The sequence below is a fragment of the Triturus cristatus genome, chromosome 4_2 (genome assembly GCF_964204655.1).
Source record: "Triturus cristatus chromosome 4_2, aTriCri1.1, whole genome shotgun sequence".
Taxonomy (NCBI): Eukaryota; Metazoa; Chordata; class Amphibia; order Caudata; family Salamandridae; genus Triturus; species Triturus cristatus.
The window spans coordinates 244,706,353-244,729,242 of NC_140586.1; the positions used below are offsets into that span (position 1 = coordinate 244,706,353).

Here is a 22,890-nt window from a genome sequence, read left to right on the forward strand (position 1 = left end):
GAGGACGTGGGTGCTGGTGGAGGACGTGGGTGCTGGTGGAGGACGTGGGTGCTGGTGGAGGACGTGGGTGCTGGTGGAGGACGTGGGTGCTGGTGGAGGACGTGGGTGCTGGTGGAGGACGTGGGTGCTGGTGGAGGACGTGGGTGCTGGTGGAGGACGTGGGTGCTGGTGGAGGACGTGGGTGCTGGTGGAGGACGTGGGTGCTGGTGGAGGACGTGGGTGCTGGTGGAGGACGTGGGTGCTGGTGGAGGACGTGGGTGCTGGTGGAGGACGTGGGTGCTGGTGGAGGACGTGGGTGCTGGTGGAGGACGTGGGTGCTGGTGGAGGACGTGGGTGCTGGTGGAGGACGTGGGTGCTGGTGGAGGACGTGGGTGCTGGTGGAGGACGTGGGTGCTGGTGGAGGACGTGGGTGCTGGTGGAGGACGTGGGTGCTGGTGGAGGACGTGGGTGCTGGTGGAGGACGTGGGTGCTGGTGGAGGACGTGGGTGCTGGTGGAGGACGTGGGTGCTGGTGGAGGACGTGGGTGCTGGTGGAGGACGTGGGTGCTGGTGGAGGACGTGGGTGCTGGTGGAGGACGTGGGTGCTGGTGGAGGACGTGGGTGCTGGTGGAGGACGTGGGTGCTGGTGGAGGACGTGGGTGCTGGTGGAGGACGTGGGTGCTGGTGGAGGACGTGGGTGCTGGTGGAGGACGTGGGTGCTGGTGGAGGACGTGGGTGCTGGTGGAGGACGTGGGTGCTGGTGGAGGACGTGGGTGCTGGTGGAGGACGTGGGTGCTGGTGGAGGACGTGGGTGCTGGTGGAGGACGTGGGTGCTGGTGGAGGACGTGGGTGCTGGTGGAGGACGTGGGTGCTGGTGGAGGACGTGGGTGCTGGTGGAGGACGTGGATGCTGGTGGAGGACGTGGATGCTGGTGGAGGACGTGGATGCTGGTGGAGGACGTGGATGCTGGTGGAGGACGTGGATGCTGGTGGAGGACGTGGATGCTGGTGGAGGACGTGGATGCTGGTGGAGGACGTGGATGCTGGTGGAGGACGTGGATGCTGGTGGAGGACGTGGATGCTGGTGGAGGACGTGGATGCTGGTGGAGGACGTGGATGCTGGTGGAGGACGTGGATGCTGGTGGAGGACGTGGGTGCTGGTGGAGGACGTGGGTGCTGGTGGAGGACGTGGGTGCTGGTGGAGGACGTGGGTGCTGGTGGAGGACGTGGGTGCTGGTGGAGGACGTGGGTGCTGGTGGAGGACGTGGGTGCTGGTGGAGGACGTGGGTGCTGGTGGAGGACGTGGGTGCTGGTGGAGGACGTGGGTGCTGGTGGAGGACGTGGGTGCTGGTGGAGGACGTGGGTGCTGGTGGAGGACGTGGGTGCTGGTGGAGGACGTGGGTGCTGGTGGAGGACGTGGGTGCTGGTGGAGGACGTGGGTGCTGGTGGAGGACGTGGGTGCTGGTGGAGGACGTGGGTGCTGGTGGAGGACGTGGGTGCTGGTGGAGGACGTGGGTGCTGGTGGAGGACGTGGGTGCTGGTGGAGGACGTGGGTGCTGGTGGAGGACGTGGGTGCTGGTGGAGGACGTGGGTGCTGGTGGAGGACGTGGGTGCTGGTGGAGGACGTGGGTGCTGGTGGAGGACGTGGGTGCTGGTGGAGGACGTGGGTGCTGGTGGAGGACGTGGGTGCTGGTGGAGGACGTGGGTGCTGGTGGAGGACGTGGGTGCTGGTGGAGGACGTGGGTGCTGGTGGATGACGTGGGTGGTGGTGGATGACGTGGGTGGTGGTGGATGACGTGGGTGGTGGTGGATGACGTGGTGGTGGATGACGTGGTGGTGGATGACGTGGTGGTGGATGACGTGGTGGTGGACGACGTGGTGGTGGACGACGCGGTGGTGGACGACGCGGTGGTGGACGACGCGGTGGATGGCGTGGTGGTGGTGGTGGAGGACGGCGTGGTGGTGGTGGTGGTGGTGGAGGACGGCGTGGTGGTGGTGGTGGTGGTGGAGGACGGCGTGGTGGTGGTGGTGGACGGCGTGGTGGTGGTGGTGGACGGCGTGGTGGTGGTGGTGGACGGCGTGGTGGTGGTGGTGGACGGCGTGGTGGTGGTGGTGGACGGCGTGGTGGTGGTGGTGGACGGCGTGGTGGTGGTGGTGGACGGCGTGGTGGTGGTGGTGGACGGCGTGGTGGTGGTGGTGGACGGCGTGGTAGTGGTGGTGGACGGCGTGGTAGTGGTGGACGGCGGCGTGGTGATGGACGACTGTGCTGGTGGTGGACGACGACTGTGCTGGTGGTGGACGACGACTGTGCTGGTGGTGGACGACGACTGTGCTGGTGGTGGACGACGACTGTGCTGGTGGTGGACGACGACTGTGCTGGTGGTGGACGACGACTGTGCTGGTGGTGGACGACGACTGTGCTGGTGGTGGACGACGACTGTGCTGGTGGTGGACGACGACTGTGCTGGTGGTGGACGACGACTGTGCTGGTGGTGGACGACGACTGTGCTGGTGGTGGACGACGACTGTGCTGGTGGTGGACGACTATTGGGTAGGAGGGTGCTGGCAGAATGCGGAAGAGGAGGAGGATCTCGAAGGGGGCACATGGGAGAGCAGAAAGAGGCCGAATATTAGAAACAAAAAACGGCAAGTAGATAGAACACGAAACAGATTTAACGGGGTGGTCCCTTCTTATAGCGCCCTATTTTTTACTAACAGGGGGACCATGGGGAGATTAATTGATTAATGACGCATGATGATCGCTTGCAATTAATTGATTTATCACGCGTGATCACGTGCGGAAGCTGGTGTTACAACATTTAGTAATCTAAATGTCAACAAATTGGATACTAGGCTACATCTCACGGGAGGTGAGGGAAGACCACTGCTTTCACCTTTCAAGCACTCGTGCTTGTGGCGGCGCGGCCACGTTAATTACAAACCGCGCGCCCACGTTAATTACAAACAGCGCGCCGCTGCTCGCTCCCGCAAAGTGGATGCCGCCACAAGCGCGAGTGCTTGAAAAGTGAAGACCGATAGCTAAAGGCCCTCACCTAGAGTAGCGCATGTGCACTGCCTAGGCGAGACCTAAAAACGCTTATAGAAGGAAGGTGACTGGATAACATCTGTATCTGGTGGTGCTGAACACGAGGAAGGGTTTCTGGAGAACCTCTGGGCAGCCTGCATGATTACAGATTCAGAGCGAGTATGACCTTTTAGTCAAGTAGCTGAAGTATCAGGAGCTTCATATTTTTTTATCCAGTTGAGGAATGACTGTTGTGACAGACGCTGGAGTTTTTTCATCAGTTTCAGGCCTTTCTCTCAAATATAATCAACTATGGGGATGTTTGCCTTGAGCATATGACGCAAGTCTGAGACGAAAGATATATAGGCACTGATACGGTGTTGCCACATGAACCCTGTTGTTCATCGTAAGATTCATCATAGGGGTAGTGCTCTTGAAAAGAGTCGTAGCGGTGAGCCGCTGACTGTTGGCAAACAAAGGATTACTTCCTTCCAAATAAGTGTAGGTTTCTCTACTAAGGTCCTCATCATCCGTATCTTGGCATTTTACATTCAGCTGTGGGGGACTGGTATGATTTCCCAAAAAGTACTTCATCCCCCAAGTCTTTGTGAGAGGGACTTAAAGTGTAATCTTTTTTTACTAGCAGGTTTGACTGACCCAGAGACTTTACTCCGTGATTTTTATTTGATCTTTTAGGGTCCCTGCATTGAGGTAGAGCCCTCATTTTTACTTTTTTGCTCAGTTGGTGTGTGATTCTGTCCCTCATCACCAGATCCTTAATCTGAATGAGTCCTGTTCTTTTGAAGCCAAAGGAGTAGTCTGGCTTCCCGGACCTTTAGAGTCTTAGCAGAAAAAGTTCAGAAATGCATACAATCCTTTGGCTTATGATGTGGATGTAAGCAATATAGGCATTTCTTATGGGGATCTTCAGAGAAAAGTCTTGGATGTCCACAAGACTTGCAGGGCCTGAAAAGCCTGTTAGATCCCTCTGAGATGATGTAAAAGCTGGAAAACTGTACCTCAGTTGTAGAAGTCAAATGTTTGACTTTTGGAAGAAGGCAGGGCTCAAAAGTTTAAGCTTAAGAATTGAGCAAAGCTCAGGGAGACTGTCACACGTGGCTGAGATCTGAGGTAAGGTGGCCCCTGCAGGGGAAGAGTGCTACAGGGGTATGGTCATGGATTGGTGTAGTTTGGTTCTATTAAAACAATGTGAATTGGTTAGCAATTTCTTTCTCTATGACTGTTAATGTTTATTCATAACACTGCTTGTAGTAATTACCGTGGGATCCCACTATTGCACTTTTGATACATTAGGTACTGCAAGTCTATTCCAATGTATACTTATTTAATGATCTCCCCCCTCCCCCCCCCCCCCCCCCCCCCACCCTCAGATACAGGCACTTAATTTGTCTTGTGGTTTTACACTTGGCATTATTTCTGCCATGCATTCTATGTATATTTTCTGTTTTCCTGACTGAATCGCAATAGTGTTTTTTCTTTTTTACATTTTTATGTCAAGCAGACATATCAACAGCATAAATCATTAATAAACTAACCTGCCATTGTACTAGGGAAGGCGACAGTCTGTGGCAGCGATACCTATCCATAGTCAATACAATTAAGCAAGAGTCTGCACAGCCTCCCAGTGGTGCTTGACGTGGTGGTGGTATACATGGTGGATGTGGTGGTGTTATACATGGTGGACGTATACATGGTGGATGTGGTGGTGGTGGACGACGGGGTGGTGGACGACGGGGTGGTGGACGTGGTGGTGGTGGTGGACGACATGGTGGTGGACGGGGTGGTGGAAGACGTGGTGCTGGTGGACGTGGTGGATGTGGTGCTGGTGGTGGATGTGGACGACGTGGTGGATGTGGACGACGGGGTGGTGGTGGACGACGGGGTGGTGGTGGACGACGGGGTGGTGGTGGTGGACGACGGGGTGGTGGACGACGGGGTGGTGGTGGTGGACGACAGGGTGGTGGTGGTGGACGACAGGGTGGTGGTGGTGGACGACGACGTGGTGGTGGTGGATGTGGTGGTGGATGTGGTGGTGGTGGTGGACGACGGGGTGGTGGTGGACGACGGGGTGGTGGTGGACGACGACGTGGTGGACAACGTGGTGACGTTGGACGTGTGTGAGAAAGTGGCTCTGTATATACTGTTCCCAAATAGGTACAGGGTGTACAGAGTCCACAGTCCCCAGAGGTTTGGCAGAGACTAAAGTTAGATATAACCTTACTCTCTAAAGTGGTAGCTTGGTCGAGCAGTAAGGCAGTATAAGAGGACAGTGTAAAGCATTTGTTGTACACACTCAGTCAGCAAATGGTCTCACACACTCAAGAACTGAGCTCTAGGTCAATGGTTTATATAAAAAATATATGGTTGTTTTATTTTAGAACCAACAATAGGTATTCAAATATACTTTCTCAGAATAAGATGCTTTGGTTAAATACTTTTGCAATATGCAATTGACTTTTGTAGGTAGTAGTTACAGGTTGTTGCAATAGGCAACACAGTTTCAAACACAATAATACATTGAGCTCAATGGGAGTTTTAAGTTATTTGCAATAGATTACTTTCCAAACTGGGGCGGGGGGGGGGGTCTCCCAGGGTCAGGTAAGTACAGTTGTTACACCCTCAGCGGCACAGGGGCAGCCGGGTGCAGAGTGAGTTAGGCCCAATGTTAACCTATGGGAGGCAGGGGGCCCTTGGTTGGTGGCTGCTGACTAGCAGGCCACGCGGCTGTGGGAGCTGGGCTCCTGGTCACTTGCTCAGGGCAAATGGGGGAAGTAGGTAGGAGTAGAGGTTACACTGCCAGGGCCACTCGGGCGGCTGGGTGCAGGGTGCTTTTGAGCATTCGGGCGCACAATGGATTTCAATGGGAAAGCTCCAGGATGAACAAAGGCTGCAAGCTCGGGGACGAAGATTCTTCAGGTGCCACCACCACCACTTCGAGAGCTAAGTTGGTTAGTTGGAGGATAGGTATGTACCCAGGAGTTGGACCCAGGGGGCCGCAGGGCGCCAGGTGCAGGGGTGCCTTTTGATGTCGGGAAATCTTTCCCTCTGATCGCGGTTGGGGGGGGAGATACCTGGTTCTGAGGCTGCAGGCGTCGTCAGCAGCGTCGAGGTGAGTCCTTGGGTGCCGGATTCGTGGTCACAGTCGCCGGGGGGGGATGTCCTCTGGGTCTTTGTTCACTCCGGCACAGGCCAGGCTTGGCGGATGCAGAGTGTGCAGGGTTCGCGGTTCCGGGCTGATGCCAGGGATTGGAACTTGCTTTGAGCAGAGCCACTGCTCATGGAAGTCCCAGATGCTCAGAGTCACAAGGTAGCCAGGTCCTCCGGGGTTGGTGAGGTTGCTGGCCACAAGAGGTGCCGGGATTTAGCAGAAGCAGGTTTGAGGGTCGACAGGCCGGTAGGGCTGGGGCCAAAGCAGTTTGTGTCTTCCTCTTCTTAGCAGCTGCACGGCAGGTCTTCTTTCTTCTTGCTCTTCTTTGCTTTTTCGGAATCTGGAATCTGAGGAAGGAAGGTTTAGGGTGCCCTTAAATACTAGATTTAGGGGTGTTACAGGTAGGTAAAGGGCAGGGACCACTGGGTCCCTGCCCTGGGGTGGGTACACCCCCTATCCTGCCACTCTCCTGTGGGAGGGGGGCAGTAGCCTAGTCCTGATTGGGCAGGGCTTACCATCTTCAAGATGGCGAGAGCCTGGAGATGTGCCTCGCCTCCCCCACCTGAGGGGTGGGGTTGGCAGAGGCTGGCACATCCCCTGGGGAAAACATGGCGGCGGCTAACTAGGCTGCGGCGGCGCCCTGAGGCACGCTCCCGTCGGAGTTGAACCCACCTCGTCATGCGATGAAGTTATAACCGAAACCGAGTTGTAGGGTCTGTGATGGAGATTGTCGGGGGCTTTCAACATTTTCATTGAATCGAGAAACACGCATTTCGGATCAGGTTTGTTTTCACCAGGCGGTTGTCCCTTTAACGAACGCCGAACGCCGAAGATGCAATACTGTGTTTTTCCATTAGACGCCCCGCGTTACGTTGCCTGCCTGTGTTCCGCCTTCAGCTTTCGCCTGCGTGGCTCCTCTCTGGATGGTGCTTGCCGAGTTTTTTCTCCCCATACTGGCTCCGTGTGTGTCATTTTTTCGACTGTGGCGAGAGTGCTTCAGTGCTCATTGAAGAACGCCCCCCAGGAGCTAATTACTGGCCAAAATTCTTTTTCTTCATCACTGCAAGAGCCCCCGGGGAAGCCGAGGCTGCGTCTGTGGTCAGCCGCGCTGGAGCTAAGGCGTGGGAGAAAGGTGCGGAGCCTGGTCCAGTCACGTCGAGGTACTGCCAATGGGGCTAGATCCAAAGCGGTAGCCACTAAAGACGCGTCAGGTGGGTTGCAGAAGTCTGTGATATCGCCTCCTCAGGGAGAAGCCGAGGGAGGAAGGTTGGCGAAAAGTTTCTTTCTCTGTGGTGAGAGTTCAAAGAGTGTTAATACGCTGGCCGAACTGCCGCCTGGGCCTGAGGTTTCTCGTGGGGAGTTTGTTGACTGTTTATTTACCGCTGATGGGGAGCAGGTTATTCAAGAGTCAAGTGAGGTAGTTTCACAAGCTCTAGGTACTGTTCAGCATTCTCAGTTTCTGGTCAGAGGGAAATCTTCTTCATATCTAAATACAGAAGTCAAGGCTAGAGGGAGCAAATATAAATCTAAATCCAAAGTAAAGGGTCCTAAGGTAGTACTATCTTTAGGATCCAAGATCACTCCATCACTTAGATCTTATTTTAAAGCGGTCCCCCAGATTCTCAATCTTGTGGAAGATCATAATATGGCAGGGGTTTTGATTGTCCCAGACACTCTCCCCTCTCCATCTGAAAATGGGTCATCATTATCCTCCCGCATACCAGCTAGGGACGAAGCCACAGAAGAGGGATCGGCTACACCGCTACAATGTACCCCACAAGAGAAAGGCCTAGAAGAAGCCGGGATAGGTCAAGAGGTGGTGTTGGGAGCTCAGGCATCAGGGGGTTTGTCTATCATCGAACAGTGTCCTCCCTTGAGTCCCTCTTTAAACCTGACAAGGTCGGCAAGATCTAATTCCGATGTACAGGTGGTAGCGACCTCTGTGGTGGAAGGGGCAGCTGGTGGAGAGTGTCCGGATGAAGTCAACATCAAGGCTCTGCATCAGAATGCTTCTGCTGGTGTTATTACTGCCAACCTTGAGGCGGAATCTTCCATCTCTGTCGCCTCGTTGTTGGGGATGTTCTCTGCGCTCACGATGGAGATTAGGAAGGGGTTTTCTGAGTCTTCTGCAAATCAGTTAGAGATAAGGAAACACTGTGAAGCTCTGGACAATAAGATTGAGGGATTGAATGTCAGAACAGGAGCTTTGGAAGAGACCTCTGCAGCATTCTCTACTAATATGAAGCAAGTTAAGGTTGATATAAAAAAGCTTACTAGAGAGGAGCAAAGTCTAAACGAGAGATTGGAGTCATTAGAAAATAATGCCAGGCGGGGGAATATACGGATTCTCAATATTCCGGAAGGTTCTGAGGGCTCTGATATAAAGCATTTTATTTCTGTTTTGTTAAAGGAGTCCCTGGGCTTAGAGCACTCAGTAGAGGAGTTAGCCATGGACATACAACGAGTCCACAGAGATCCCTTTCGGCGGAATCCCCAGAGATCGAAGCCCCGTAAGATTCTGGTCAACTTCCATACGTATGTGCTGAAGGAGCAGATTCTAAATTTGGCATTAAAGCAAAAATCTCTTGTGGGGAGTGGGTTTACTTTCTTAGTTAGGTCTGACCTCTCTAGAATTACATTGGAGAAGCAATGGGAGTTTGGGAGGAGACTGGACGCTTTTAGGAAAGTAGGAGCAACAGCTCAGCTCATGTTTCCGGCATCTATCAAAGTTATGCATAATAATCGGATGTATAACATCAGGTCGGTTCAGGAAGCCGATGAGCTTTTGTTGATTCTAGGCAAGGAGCATAATTAGTCTAAATATGCATCGTTATAACCTTGGTGTCTCTCTCCTGATAAGCCTTATAGACCACGTTCATCTTTAACATATAGGTCTGTATAGGTCTAGCCTCCTTACTTTATACCATATCTTTTTTTTTTTTTCTTTTAACACAAAAAATTTCTTTTTTTTCTTCCGATCTCCATGCAGCTAAATTGGCCAAAGTTATGATTTGGTTACTTTTACCTCATGGGTGGGGGCTTACATCAGCGACGTATATTTTTCATATCTTATTTTCCATCGCTGGTAGGGAGGGGGGTTCTCTTTGACGGGAGCCTTGTCAAGGGGTGCTTCTACCGGTTCTTTCCGGTTAGATAACACAAGGGTTTTCCAAGGGGGGTGGGGTAGCTGGGAGATGTTTCACGGGGGTAGGAGGGGGGTGGGGGGGGTGGCAAAAATATAAAATGGTCCTCATAGCTCGAAGCAGTTCTATTAAAGATGGAAGTAGGCACATATTGATTCAGGGACCAATGCAACAAACGGTAATCTTGGCTTTGTTTTTACAGTTTTTTCCCTTTAAGTATGGGTAGTGTAAAATATATCTCCTGGAATGTTAATGGCCTCCGCACCAAGCCCAGAGCTAATAGAATCATGCAATATTTGCGGGATTTGGATGCGCAGGTCTTGGTGCTCCAGGAGACACACCTAACTCACACGGAAATGCTTACCCTTATTAAGAAAAACAACTGGATAGACTTTGCAGTTTCGACTACCCAAACATCTAATACAAGAGGGGTCTCAATTGTATTTAAAAAAGGAGCTAAAGCTAGGCTGATATCACAGGCAGTTGACCCAGGTGGCAGATGGGCCATAGTGTCAGTTGTTATATCTGGTAAACAAAGTACAATCTTAGGATATTATGGTCCGAATCAGGACGATCCCTCCATTTTGGAATCTATATTCTCACATTTGATTACTTTCCCTGAACCCATTATTTTGGCAGGCGATTTTAATATCGTATTGGATCCTCTGTTGGACAAATCACCCAATAATCGGTCCTCTGTTTTTTCTAAGACGAGGGCCCTGCTCCAAAGCGCCATGAAGCAATATGGGTATGTTGATATCTGGAGAGCGAGGTCGGGGCAACAACAAGGGGTCTCTTTCAGGAACTATAAATATCACCACCAGTCCAGAATAGATTTCATCTTAATAAGTCTGAGGCTGGTGGATTCCGTAAAGAGTATTAGCTACCTCCCATCACATCTGTCGGACCATGCAGCGGTAGTAATGGAGATTGCCAGTTTGATTAAAAAGAGTTCCACCTCATGGTCTTTTGACCGGTCTCTTCTCTCATCAGTAGAGGATATTACTTTTCTTAAATCAGAAACCCATAATTTTTTGATTTCCAATAGTGGCTCAGCTACGTCTAGGATAATCTGGGACTCGTTTAAAGCTTTCTTGAGAGGAGTTATCATTGGGAAAGTTTCATACCGTAGGAAGTTGCATAGAGAGGAAGTCACTTCTATTGAAGATCAGATATCTCAAATACAACAAGATATAGATTCCAACTGTATGGATTCCGGTTTAGATCTGCCCACTCTCCATAACCAATTAGTGACTTTGAAGGGTAGTCTGAGTTCTTTATTAAATCTTCGACTTCAACAAAGGTGGGAAGCCAGTAAGTTGGCCCATTTTGAATACACTGAAGGTGCCGGGAAATTACTGGCCTGGAAAACCAAAACTGATCTGGTGCGGAATAACATCGCTGCAATAATGGTAGATAACATCATCTTCTCTTCAGATGAGGACATCAGGGCAGCCTTCAGAGATTACTTTCAAGTAATCTATGAGGAGGATAAGCAGATCTCGCCAGAGTCTGTTGAGGGTTGGTTAAGGGACATCAATTTACCTTCACTATCTGCCAAGCAATCTCAATCTTTAGATAAAGCCATCACTGAGGATGAGGTAAGATCTGCCATTAAAAGAAGTAAGAAGGGGAAGGCGGCTGGACCTGACGGTCTGCCGGCAGAAATCTATAGAGCCCTTGAAATAGAATTAGTTCCATTCCTCACCGTTCTTTTTAATCAAATCCTACTGGAAGGACAGCTTCCGCCAGATTCCTGGGATAATGCCTCAATCACTCTTATTCTGAAGCCAGGGAAACCAAAGACGGCTTGTGGTTCTTATAGGCCAATTTCAATCCTGAATGTGGATTACAAGATCTTTACCACAATCTTGGCATCTAGGTTGGCTGTGATTGCGCCTCTGGTTCTCCATCCGGACCAAAAGGGTTTCGTTAAGGGGCGACAATTATTTGAGCTAACCTATGATTTAATAGGTGCCATAGATATAGCATCGGCTCGGACCCTTCCTTTGGCCGCCCTCACGTTGGATGCGACCAAGGCCTTCGATAGAGTTAACTGGGTGTACCTGTCGGGGGCCTTGGCTAAGTTTGGCGTGGGGGATGGGATACGTAGGGCAATTGGCTTGTTATATCATAATCCTGTAGCACGCCTCTTGGTCAATGGAGATCTGTCTGACCCTGTTACCATCACTAGGGGGACACGGCAGGGCTGCCCACTTTCCCCCCTTTTGTTTGATTTTTATATCGAACCCTTTGCGCAACAACTGAGGGAGGAGACTTCTATTAAGCCATTCTCGTATAAAGGGTGGGTGAGGAAAGTAGCCCTATATGCCGACGACGTGCTTATTCTTACCTCAGATGTTGGCTCTGCACTCCCTATAATTTTAAGGATTGCTCGTTCATTTGGTCAAGTCTCCGGTTACGAAATTAATGATACTAAAACCGAGATGCTTGTTTGGAATCATGAAGGGCAAGCTATAGACTTACAAACGGGCTCCTCGATGAGATATTTGGGTTTACAGATAGGGAAGGACATAGAAAAAATAGCTCAAGTTAATTTAACATCGGTAGCTAAAGAATGCCGTAGGTTACTACACTTATGGTCTCATATCCCACTATCTTTAATTGGGAGGGTCAACTTAATCAAGATGTCGATCCTTCCTAAAATTTCGTTTTTGTTTTGTACCATTCCCTTGCACTTTGATTATTCTTGTTTAGTTAAATTGCAGTCAGACATAACATCTTTTATCTGGAACAACAAACAGGCAAGGATTTCTTGGAAAAAGCTTAGAAGGCGAAGGGACAAAGGGGGCTTGGCAGCCCCGGACTTGAAATTATATGCTTGGGCCTTCCAGTTAACTCATTCCCGCATGTTGTTAAAAATACCTACAGACTACGGGGTGGGTCTAATGTTTTCAGCCATGTTAGAAGGGGAAGAAGCTAGTCAATCAGCCTTTCTATTTAAATTCGGCAACCCCAAGTACTTCAAAAAGATTAAACTGAAGGTACTACAAGGCTTGGCAAAATTATGGGCCGAAGTTACAAGATCGATAAAAGTAAGCTATTTTTGTGAAAGGACGCCGCTATGGGGTCTCCCTGAAAACCCTGTTTGGCTTGAAGATATTCTAGCGGCTCCAATAAGAGACGCAGGCTTAGAGGTCTGGGGAGACCTTTTTTTTGACGGGGAGCTGCTTTCATGGGAACATCTTCTGGCTAAGATCGGCCCTAATCTGTCAAGACTTAAATACCTTCAAATACATAGTTGGACCCAGGCCTACAAATCTCAAGCCTTAGAAAGAAATAAGTTTCCACTTGGAGGATATAGCCTGCTCATAAACAACTTGATGAACAACCCCGTGGGAAAAAAGGAGACCTCACAGTGGTATAATCTTCTGTTGGAGGAAACGGATGGAGTCTTTGATCTGCCTGATTCACTTTGGAGCCCTTCAATCTCTGGCCCAAACTTACAAAATCTTTGGACAGACTCATTCGGCCTTTTGTGCAGCATAGTTAAGCCTTCTTGGTTACGGAGGAACCACTTGCTAACACTGCATAGGGCATATTATTCTCCTCTTAGACTATCTAAATTTTCCGAGGGTAACTCAATTGCTTGTTCCAGATGTGGGTTTCTGGCGGCACCAGACACCCATATGTTTTTTGACTGCCCCAGTTTAGGGTCATACTGGGCAGCTATCAGTAACTTTCTAACTACTTCAGTGGGTGTTAAAGTAAACATTGACTTACCTCTTGTGATCTTCGGGATTTTGGAAGGAGCTCAAGGTGCAGCCAAAAACTTAGTGTTTTATACGATTTTGTTGGCAAGAAGGGAGATCTGCAAGAAATGGAAGGACGTGTCCCCTCCTTCCTTCGGCGAATGGCAGGCCTCCGTCATATATACATCACGTATGGACCTGGCTAGGGCTGGTAATCAGAGCAAAAGAGCTTTTTGGTACTTGTTGCCATGGGTACACTGAATTACCCGGGGTTTTTTTTTTTTTTTTTTTTCCCCGGGTCCGATGATTACCCTATTATGGTGTTCTAGCCATTTGTATCATACCTGGTCCTAGCCCGGGCTGACTTGGTTGCCACTTACACCAAGGTGGTTTACAAGAAGGGAAATGCCTGGTTCTTCGCCTTCCAAGATTGAAACTGCAATTGCTGAGGGATATTTTCTACTTACTTCCTTGGTCATTTATCCCTGCCAGTTCTTTTGAACTGAGACAGCTGACTGTAGGGTAATCTGGTACGGCACTGAAACCATGGTAGCAATGAGGACAAAAAAAAAAAAAAAAAAAAGATGGCGAGAGCCTGGAGATGTGCCTCGCCTCCCCCACCTGAGGGGTGGGGTTGGCAGAGGCTGGCACATCCCCTGTCCTTACTTGGGGTTTCCGGCTAGTCTTCCAGCCAGAGTGGGGGTCCGAACCGGTGGGGGCCAGTTGCTGAGTACAGCAAGTGGCCTGGAGAAGCTCACAAAGGCGGCATGCCTTTGAAGCTTCCCCCTGCCCATCCTGGGGAGGAGACCTAGCACTTTGCCCAGGATGTGCATTGTTGCAGGCCCAGGAGGGGTCCAGCAACATGTCTGCTGTGTGGCAGCCTAGGCAGCGCCTCAGACCAGACGTGGATTGTAGGTTAGGTTTCAGGGGGCATCTCCAAGATGCCCTCTGTAGTGCTTTGTACATTAAATCCCACACTGGCATCAGTGCGGGTTTAATGTGCTGAGAAGTTTTGATACCAAACTTCTCAGTCTTCAGTGTTGACATTATGGTGCTGTGGAGTTCGTGTTTGACGAGCTCTCAGCACCATATACTCTTAAATGACAGCACTGCACTTGGTGCCCAGGATTGGACCTGGGTACTGTAGGGGCACAGAGCTCATGCTCCTGTGCCCACACCACTGGCATAGGGCACCCAGCTAGAGGAGTGGCTGATGTATGCCAGGGCAATGTAGGTGGTGGGCATGGCACACAGGGATGAGTGCCCTGTCGACTTTTTGTCTTGTACCCAGACACTCAGCCTCCAGGGGCAGTGTGTTTGTGTTAGAGTACAGGGCCTCTAAGGGTGGCACAATAAGTGCTGCAGCCCTTAGAGGCCTTCCCTGGTCACAAGGCCCTGGGTACATAGGGTACCATTTATCAGGGGCTGACATGTGGCCAGGGTTTGCCAATTTGGGTTTGAGGTTTTAGGGAAGGAACATAGGCCCTGGGCACCTGATTGGCAGGAGTCCAGGGCACACTCAAAGTACATTCAGCAAAAAGTGGGGGCAAACCATGCAAGAAAGATGGCACTTTCTCACAATGTGATGCTGGTGGAGGACGTGGATGCTGGTGGAGGACGTGGATGCTGGTGGAGGACGTGGATGCTGGTGGAGGACGTGGATGCTGGTGGAGGACGTGGATGCTGGTGGAGGACGTGGATGCTGGTGGAGGACGTGGATGCTGGTGGAGGACGTGGATGCTGGTGGAGGACGTGGATGCTGGTGGAGGACGTGGATGCTGGTGGAGGACGTGGATGCTGGTGGAGGACGTGGATGCTGGTGGAGGACGTGGATGCTGGTGGAGGACGTGGATGCTGGTGGAGGACGTGGATGCTGGTGGAGGACGTGGATGCTGGTGGAGGACGTGGATGCTGGTGGAGGACGTGGATGCTGGTGGAGGACGTGGATGCTGGTGGAGGACGTGGATGCTGGTGGAGGACGTGGATGCTGGTGGAGGACGTGGATGCTGGTGGAGGACGTGGATGCTGGTGGAGGACGTGGATGCTGGTGGAGGACGTGGATGCTGGTGGAGGACGTGGATGCTGGTGGAGGACGTGGATGCTGGTGGAGGACGTGGATGCTGGTGGAGGACGTGGATGCTGGTGGAGGACGTGGATGCTGGTGGAGGACGTGGATGCTGGTGGAGGACGTGGATGCTGGTGGAGGACGTGGATGCTGGTGGAGGACGTGGATGCTGGTGGAGGACGTGGATGCTGGTGGAGGACGTGGATGCTGGTGGAGGACGTGGATGCTGGTGGAGGACGTGGATGCTGGTGGAGGACGTGGATGCTGGTGGAGGACGTGGATGCTGGTGGAGGACGTGGATGCTGGTGGAGGACGTGGATGCTGGTGGAGGACGTGGGTGCTGGTGGAGGACGTGGGTGCTGGTGGAGGACGTGGGTGCTGGTGGAGGACGTGGGTGCTGGTGGAGGACGTGGGTGCTGGTGGAGGACGTGGGTGCTGGTGGAGGACGTGGGTGCTGGTGGAGGACGTGGGTGCTGGTGGAGGACGTGGGTGCTGGTGGAGGACGTGGGTGCTGGTGGAGGACGTGGGTGCTGGTGGAGGACGTGGGTGCTGGTGGAGGACGTGGGTGCTGGTGGAGGACGTGGGTGCTGGTGGAGGACGTGGGTGCTGGTGGAGGACGTGGGTGCTGGTGGAGGACGTGGGTGCTGGTGGAGGACGTGGGTGCTGGTGGAGGACGTGGGTGCTGGTGGAGGACGTGGGTGCTGGTGGAGGACGTGGGTGCTGGTGGAGGACGTGGGTGCTGGTGGAGGACGTGGGTGCTGGTGGAGGACGTGGGTACGGTGCTGGTGGTGGACGGCGGCGTGGTGCTGGTGGTGGACGGCGGCGTGGTGCTGGTGGTGGACGGCGGCGTGGTGCTGGTGGTGGACGGCGGCGTGGTGCTGGTGGTGGACGGCGGCGTGGTGGTGGTGGTGGACGGCGGCGTGGTGGTGGTGGTGGACGGCGGCGTGGTGCTGGTGGTGGACGGCGGCGTGGTGGTGGTGGTGGACGGCGGCGTGGTGGTGGACGGCGGGCGGCGGCGTGGTGGTGGTGGTGGACGGCGGCGTGGTGGTGGTGGACGGCGGCGTGGTGGTGGTGGTGGACGGCGTGGTGGTGGTGGTGGACGGCGGCGTGGTGGTGGTGGTGGACGGCGGCGTGGTGCTGGTGGTGGACGGCGGCGTGGTGGTGGTGGTGGACGGCGGCGTGGTGGTGGTGGTGGACGGCGGCGTGGTGCTGGTGGTGGACGGCGGCGTGGTGGTGGTGGTGGACGGCGGCGTGGTGGTGGTGGTGGACGGCGGCGTGGTGCTGGTGGTGGACGGCGGCGTGGTGGTGGTGGTGGACGGCGGCGTGGTGGTGGTGGTGGACGGCGGCGTGGTGGTGGACGGCGGGCGGCGGCGTGGTGGTGGTGGTGGACGGCGGCGTGGTGGTGGTGGACGGCGGCGTGGTGGTGGTGGACGGCGTGGTGGTGGTGGTGGTGGACGGCGGCGTGGTGGTGGTGGTGGACGGCGGCGTGGTGCTGGTGGTGGACGGCGGCGTGGTGGTGGTGGTGGACGGCGGCGTGGTGGTGGTGGTGGACGGCGGCGTGGTGGTGGACGGCGGGCGGCGGCGTGGTGGTGGTGGTGGACGGCGGCGTGGTGGTGGTGGACGGCGGCGTGGTGGTGGTGGTGGACGGCGTGGTGGTGGTGGTGGACGGCGGCGTGGTGGTGGTGGTGGACGGCGTGGTGGTGGTGGTGGACGGCGGCGTGGTGGTGGTGGTGGTGGTGGTGGACGGCGGCGTGGTGGTGGTGGTGGTGGTGGACGGCGGCGTGGTGGTGGTGGTGGTGGTGGACGGCGGCGTGGTGGTGGTGGTGGTGGTGGACGGCGGCGTGGTGGTGGTGGTGGTGGTGGACGGCGTGGTGGTGGTGGTGGTGGTGGACGGCGTGGTGGTGGTGGTGGTGGTGGAGGTGGACGGCGGCGTGGTGGTGGTGGTGGACGGCGTGGTGGTGGTGGTGGACGGCGGCGTGGTGGTGGACGGCGTGGTGGTGGTGGTGGTGGTGGGCGGCGTGGTGGTGGTGGTGGTGGACGGCGGCGTGGTGGTGGTGGTGGTGTTGGTGGACGGCGTGGTGGTGGTGGACGGCGTGGTGGTGGTGGACGGCGTGGTGGTGGTGGACGGCGGCGTGGTGGTGGTGGTGGACGGCGGCGTGGTGGTGGTGGTGGTGGTGGACGGCGGCGTGGTGGTGGTGGTGGACGGCGGCGTGGTGGTGGTGGTGGTGGTGGACGGCGGCGTGGTGGTGGTGGTGGTGGACGGCGGCGTGGTGGTGGTGGACGGCGTGGTGGTGGTGGTGGACGGCGGCGTGGTGGTGGTGGTGGTGGACGGCGGCGTGGTGGTGGACGGCGGCGTGGTGGTGGTGGTGGTGGACGGCGGCGTGGTGGTGGTGGACGACGGCGGCGTGGTGGTGGTGGACGGCGGCGTGGTGGTGGTGGTGGTGGACGGCGGCGTGGTGGTGGTGGTGGTGGACGGCGGCGTGATGGTGGTGGTGGACGACATGGTGCTGGTGGACGACTATTGGGTAGGAGGGTGCTGGCAGAATGCGGAAGAGGAGGAGGATCTCGAAGGGGGCACATGGGAGAGCAGAAAGAGGCCGAATATTAGAAACAAAAAACGGCAAGTAGATAGAACACGAAACAGATTTAACGGGGTGGTCCCTTCTTATAGCGCCCTATTTTTAGTAAACAGGGGGACCATGGGGAGATTAATTGATTAATGACGCATGATGATCGCTTGCAATTAATTGATTTATCACGCATGATCGCGTGCGGAAGCTGGTGTTACAACATTTAGTAATCTAAATGTCAACAAATTGGATACTAGGCTACATCTCACGGGAGGTGAGGGAAGACCACTGCTTTCACCTTTCTAGCACTCGTGCTTGTGGCGGCGCGGCCACGTTAATTACAAACAGCGAGCCCACGTTAATTACAAACAGCGCGCCGCTGCTCGCTCCCGCAAAGTGGATGCCGCCACAAGCGCGAGTGCTTGAAAAGTGAAGACCGGTAGCTAAAGGCCCTCACCTAGAGTAGCGCATGTGCACTGCCTAGGCGAGACCTAAAAACGCTTACAGATGTTATCCAGTCACCTTCCTTCTATATCTGGTGGTGCTGAACACGAGGAAGGGTTTCTGGAGAACCTCTGGGCAGCCTGCATGATTACAGATTCAGAGCGAGTATGACCTTTTAGTCAAGTAGCTGAAGTATCAGGAGCTTTTTATTTTTTTATCCAGTTGAGGAATGACTGTTGTGACAGACGCTGGAGTTTTTCATCAGTTTCAGGCCTTTCTCTCAAATATAATCAACTATGGGGATGTTTGCCTTGAGCATATGACGCAAGTCTGAGACTAAAGATATATAGGCACTGATACGGTGTTGCCACATGAACCCTGTTGTTCATCGTAAGATTCATCATAGGGGTAGTGCTCTTGAAAAGAGTCGTAGCGGTGAGCCGCTGACTGTTGGCAAACAAAGGATTACTTCCTTCCAAATAAGTGTAGGTTTCTCTACTAAGGTCCTCATCATCCGTATCTTGGCATTTTTCATTCAGCTGTGGGGGACTGTATGCTTTCCCAAAAAGTACTTCATCCCTTAAGTCTTTGTGAGAGGGACTTAAAGTGTAATCTTTTTTTTTTACTAGCAGGGTTGACTGACCCAGAGACTTTACTCCGTGATTTTTATTTGATCTTTTAGGGTCCCTGCATTGAGGTAGAGCCCTCATTTTTACTTTTTTGCTCAGTTGGTGTGTGATTCTGTCCCTCCTCACCAGATCCTTATTCTGAATGAGTCCTGTTCTTTTGAAGCCAAAGGAGTAGTCTGGCTTCCCGGACCTTTAGAGTCTTAGCAGAAAAAGTTCAGAAATGCATACAATCCTTTGGCTTATGATGTGGATGTAAGCAATATAGGCATTTCTTATGGGGATCTTCAGAGAAAAGTCTTGGATGTCCACAAGACTTGCAGGGCCTGGAAAGCCTGTTAGATCCCTCTGAGATGATGTAAAAGCTGGAAAACTGTACCTCAGTTGTACAAGTCAAATGTTTGACTTTTGGAAGAAGGCAGGGCTCAAAAGTTTAAGCTTAAGAATTGAGCAGAGCTCAGGGAGACTGTCACACGTGGCTGAGATCTGAGGTAAGGTGGCCCCTGCTGGGGAAGAGTGCTACAGGGGTATGGTCATGGATTGGTGTAGTTTGGTTCTATTAAAACAATGTGAATTGGTTAGCAATTTCTTTCTCTATGACTGTTAATGTTTATTCATAACACTGCTTGTATTAATTACCGTGGGATCCCACTATTGCACTTTTGATACATTAGGTACTGCAAGTCTATTCCAATGTATACTTATTTAATGATCTCCCCCCTCCCCCCCACCCTCGGATACAGGCACTTAATTTGTCTTGTGGTTTTACACTTGGCATTATTTCTGCCATGCATTCTATGTATATTTTCTGTTTTCCTGACTGAATCGCAATAGTGTTTTTTCTTTTTTACATTTTTATGTCAAGCAGACATATCCACAGCATAAATCATTAATAAACTAACCTGCCATTGTACTAGGGAAGGCGACAGTCTGTGGCAGCGATACCTATCCATAGTCAATACAATTAAGCAAGAGTCTGCACAGCCTCCCAGTGCCCCCCCGCCCCCCCCCCCCCCAAGCATGTGCATGCTTCTTACCACTGGTCTGTGAGGCAACAGTACACATGATTATATCACCAGCACAATGTATTCAGCCCCCCCCCCCCCTTTCGGGCCTTAGATTAAATCAGTCCTCATCTGACGCAGGGTTAACTAATATTTGACTCAACATATTTGCCAACTCCCTTGGGTCCTACTCTGCCCGGTCAATCTCTTCTCACCACTTTTAATTGAAGTTTTTCAACAAGTGTCTATTCCAATAAATCTTTGGTCCATTTGAATAGTAGGCCCCATATTTGACAGCCAACAAAACTCTATTTGCTGCTTCCCAAGGTGTTAGCCTAATTTAGCAAATTTGTTTTGCATAATTCCCGGTTTGGGTTTAGGCAAAATGCCCAATAGGCAGTGTTGTATCGATGTTTGGAGATTGATGCAAGTCACCTGTAGAGAGATGAAGTATTTTCGTGATTGACCTGATATCATGTTAATGCTTCCTCCCCCACTCCCAACCCCTTTTTTTCCCAAAGACCTTCTCACTGTGAGTGAAACTGCCAACGAGCCGCCCCAGGATGAAGTCAACTCCTTCAATTCACCCAGAAACCTTGCGATGGAGGCTACCTACATCAACCACAACTTCTCTCAGCAGTGTCTTCGAATGGTAATTGCCAAAGGGAGGTGCCTAAGTAGCGAGGGAGCCTGATAAGGACCGGAGTGTGGCATGGAGGGGCCCTAATGTAGGAAGAAGTGCTGCACCCGCAGGAGGGTTGGGTAGAGGGGGGTGGGTCATAATGGGTACGAAGCAACACTGCAACAGGGGGATCCTAGTGAGGGAGGGAAATAAGTGCTGCAGCAAGAGGTCCTAACTAGGAGAGAGGAGGATTGCCGGTGCGGAACTTTACGAGGGATCCTAATTGGGGGATGAGAGAAATTATGCAAGGGGCCATAAAAGAAGTAGCAGATGGCTGTAGAAGTGGGTCTTTATACAGCAGTAGGAGTGTAGCAGGTGGGGATCCAGTGAAAGGAGCACTCCAGTGAAAAAGTCTAGCAAGCATGTGGGAGCGCAGTAGCCCAGTGGAAGAGGATGAGGATTGCAGCGGGTTTGCCTAGTGAGGGAAGGCAGATCGTCATTCTTTCATGGTACTGCAGTGAGGGTTATTGAGAAGTGGGAGCTGTGATGGTACCAGATCACCTATTTCAATAATCTTACTGGAGCATCTTGAGTAAGTGGCTAGCATGGCATGGTCTGGTCTGAGCCTAATGCACACCTGGTTTACCTGTTCCTAATTCCCTGGCAGGGCAAAGAAAAGTACAAGTTTCCCAACCCGAACCCCTTTATCGAGGATGATGTGGACCAGAATGAAGTAGCGTCTGTTGCCTACAGGTACAAGCTTGCTATTAGTGGGGGAGGGTCTATGACCATATAATGTGTGGGGCTTAGGGTGTACTCTAAGCATCACTCTGAATTAGGTTCTGATATAATATGTGGAAAAGAAATGATCCTGGATATATAGCACATAGACGCAGGTAATGATTTTGCATGATATTGATTATTTAGATTGTTTATACATAAAAGGTTGAACACCTATGAAATATGTTTAAAGTGGTGCCTGTTGGATGTTCTGAGCACTCTCAGATCACTGTTGAAATGATGCCAATTGTCCCATCATATGCAGTCTGCAAAGTTCACGCTCTTTCAGAAGAACAATCACCATTTTTCTCCAGAGCCGTCCGGTTAGGCCCAGGCCCCTCCTTCGTATCCAAGACTGTCTGATTTTATTCAAACCATACCCCAGAGCCACCTGTTTCCACAAATGCTAGCTCTCCACTAATGAAGGCCACCTGCATCCATTTGTTGGGCATAAGTCATAACACACTTCAGTGCTAACAGGTGGTTTTCGCAGAGGAGAGCTGAAAGTTTAATCTTGTTTCTCAGAATGACTTAGCAAAATATTAGAAAAGGATGTTCCTCAAGAGGCATAATTTGGATGGTTTGCGTATGGGTGGTGTTCACTCTGATTATAGTGATTTTCTTTTTTTTTTTGTGTCCAAACTGAAAACCTGCTGCTTTGTTTATGCTGCAACAAACCTCTAGTTTCTAGATAATGATTTCATTTTGCAAGTAGGATGATATGGTATTCCATTGTAGTTTAACCTGCCATTGCTGCAAAAATTTAACTGATGGGTAGATGTGCCTGCAGACTTCTCTCCTCTCCTGTTGAATATCCCCAGCCATTGACCTAGATCCAGAATTTTCTTTATAGCTCCTATGTGCCGGAAGAGGGCCCTGGCTTCATCTGGGAGCCGTAAATGGCCTCCTGGTGATATAATTGGAGCTATAAGGAGCTCACCCTAGTACACAGACATCAGATAACTTTTTTCTTTACCGTATTGCGTGTATCTAAAGCTCTCCTCCTCCAAAATCAGTGCAGTGTATAGGACATTGTCATCCCATAAGAGGTCATGCATTAAGCTGTGGTGCAACAGTAACAAACAAGTCTTCTTAACAGATTCTCACACGGATTGTCTGTTGTGCTTGGGTTCCCTTGTACGCGAGCATGTTGCCCAATGTAATCAGAGTGAGAAGCCAAGTATGGTTGTGGCTTTTGCAAAGGATGATTGATGGGCTTGTCATATTCTCAGTCGAGGTCCGCTCCTATTTCTATTCTCAATCTTCACCCTCCTGGAAGTCTTCTTGGGGGAAAAGAGAGGACATTAAAAAGAGGAAAAAGTGCTCGGACTCTTAGACTTTCAGAGTCCAGAGGTAACTTCTCACCTCCTCAGGAATTGTCTTCCTCAGTCATAATTTGTGAAAATCCCTCCAGATCATTAGCCGGTGCCGCTTCCAACTGCTGATTGGTGCCAGGGTACACACAGTTACTGGCTCCGGACGCAGATCAATGTTCCTTTAAATGGGACATGTTCCAACATGCTTTGTTTCCCTCTGATGTACCTGTTAGCCCCATAGTACAGAGTAGGGTACTGCTTGGGGTACTAGTTGTGCATACCCTGGTGCCAAGTATTCCCTTTGTTCATCTGGTGTTTACCCTGGTGCTGATCTGTCATCCTGTGTCCACGGCCCTCACCGTCCGTTCCATGATTGGCCTCTATACCAGTTCCTCCACCACCGTTGCAAGATGTACCAGCGGCACTGATCATACAT

General features: G+C 52.1%; 1 protein-coding gene across 2 annotated transcripts in view; it reads left to right on the top strand.

Annotated features, from left to right (window-relative positions):
• The window catches only part of EIF3D (eukaryotic translation initiation factor 3 subunit D), a 95,697-nt gene that overhangs the window by 46,577 nt on the left and 26,230 nt on the right, over positions 1-22,890 (top strand). For both annotated transcript variants that reach the window (XM_085601412.1, XM_085601413.1), the window contains exons 10-11: positions 20,258-20,388; positions 21,026-21,111. In XM_085601412.1, coding sequence (XP_085457538.1) covers positions 20,258-20,388; positions 21,026-21,111 — 217 coding nt within the window. The remainder of the gene's footprint in view (positions 1-20,257; positions 20,389-21,025; positions 21,112-22,890) is intronic.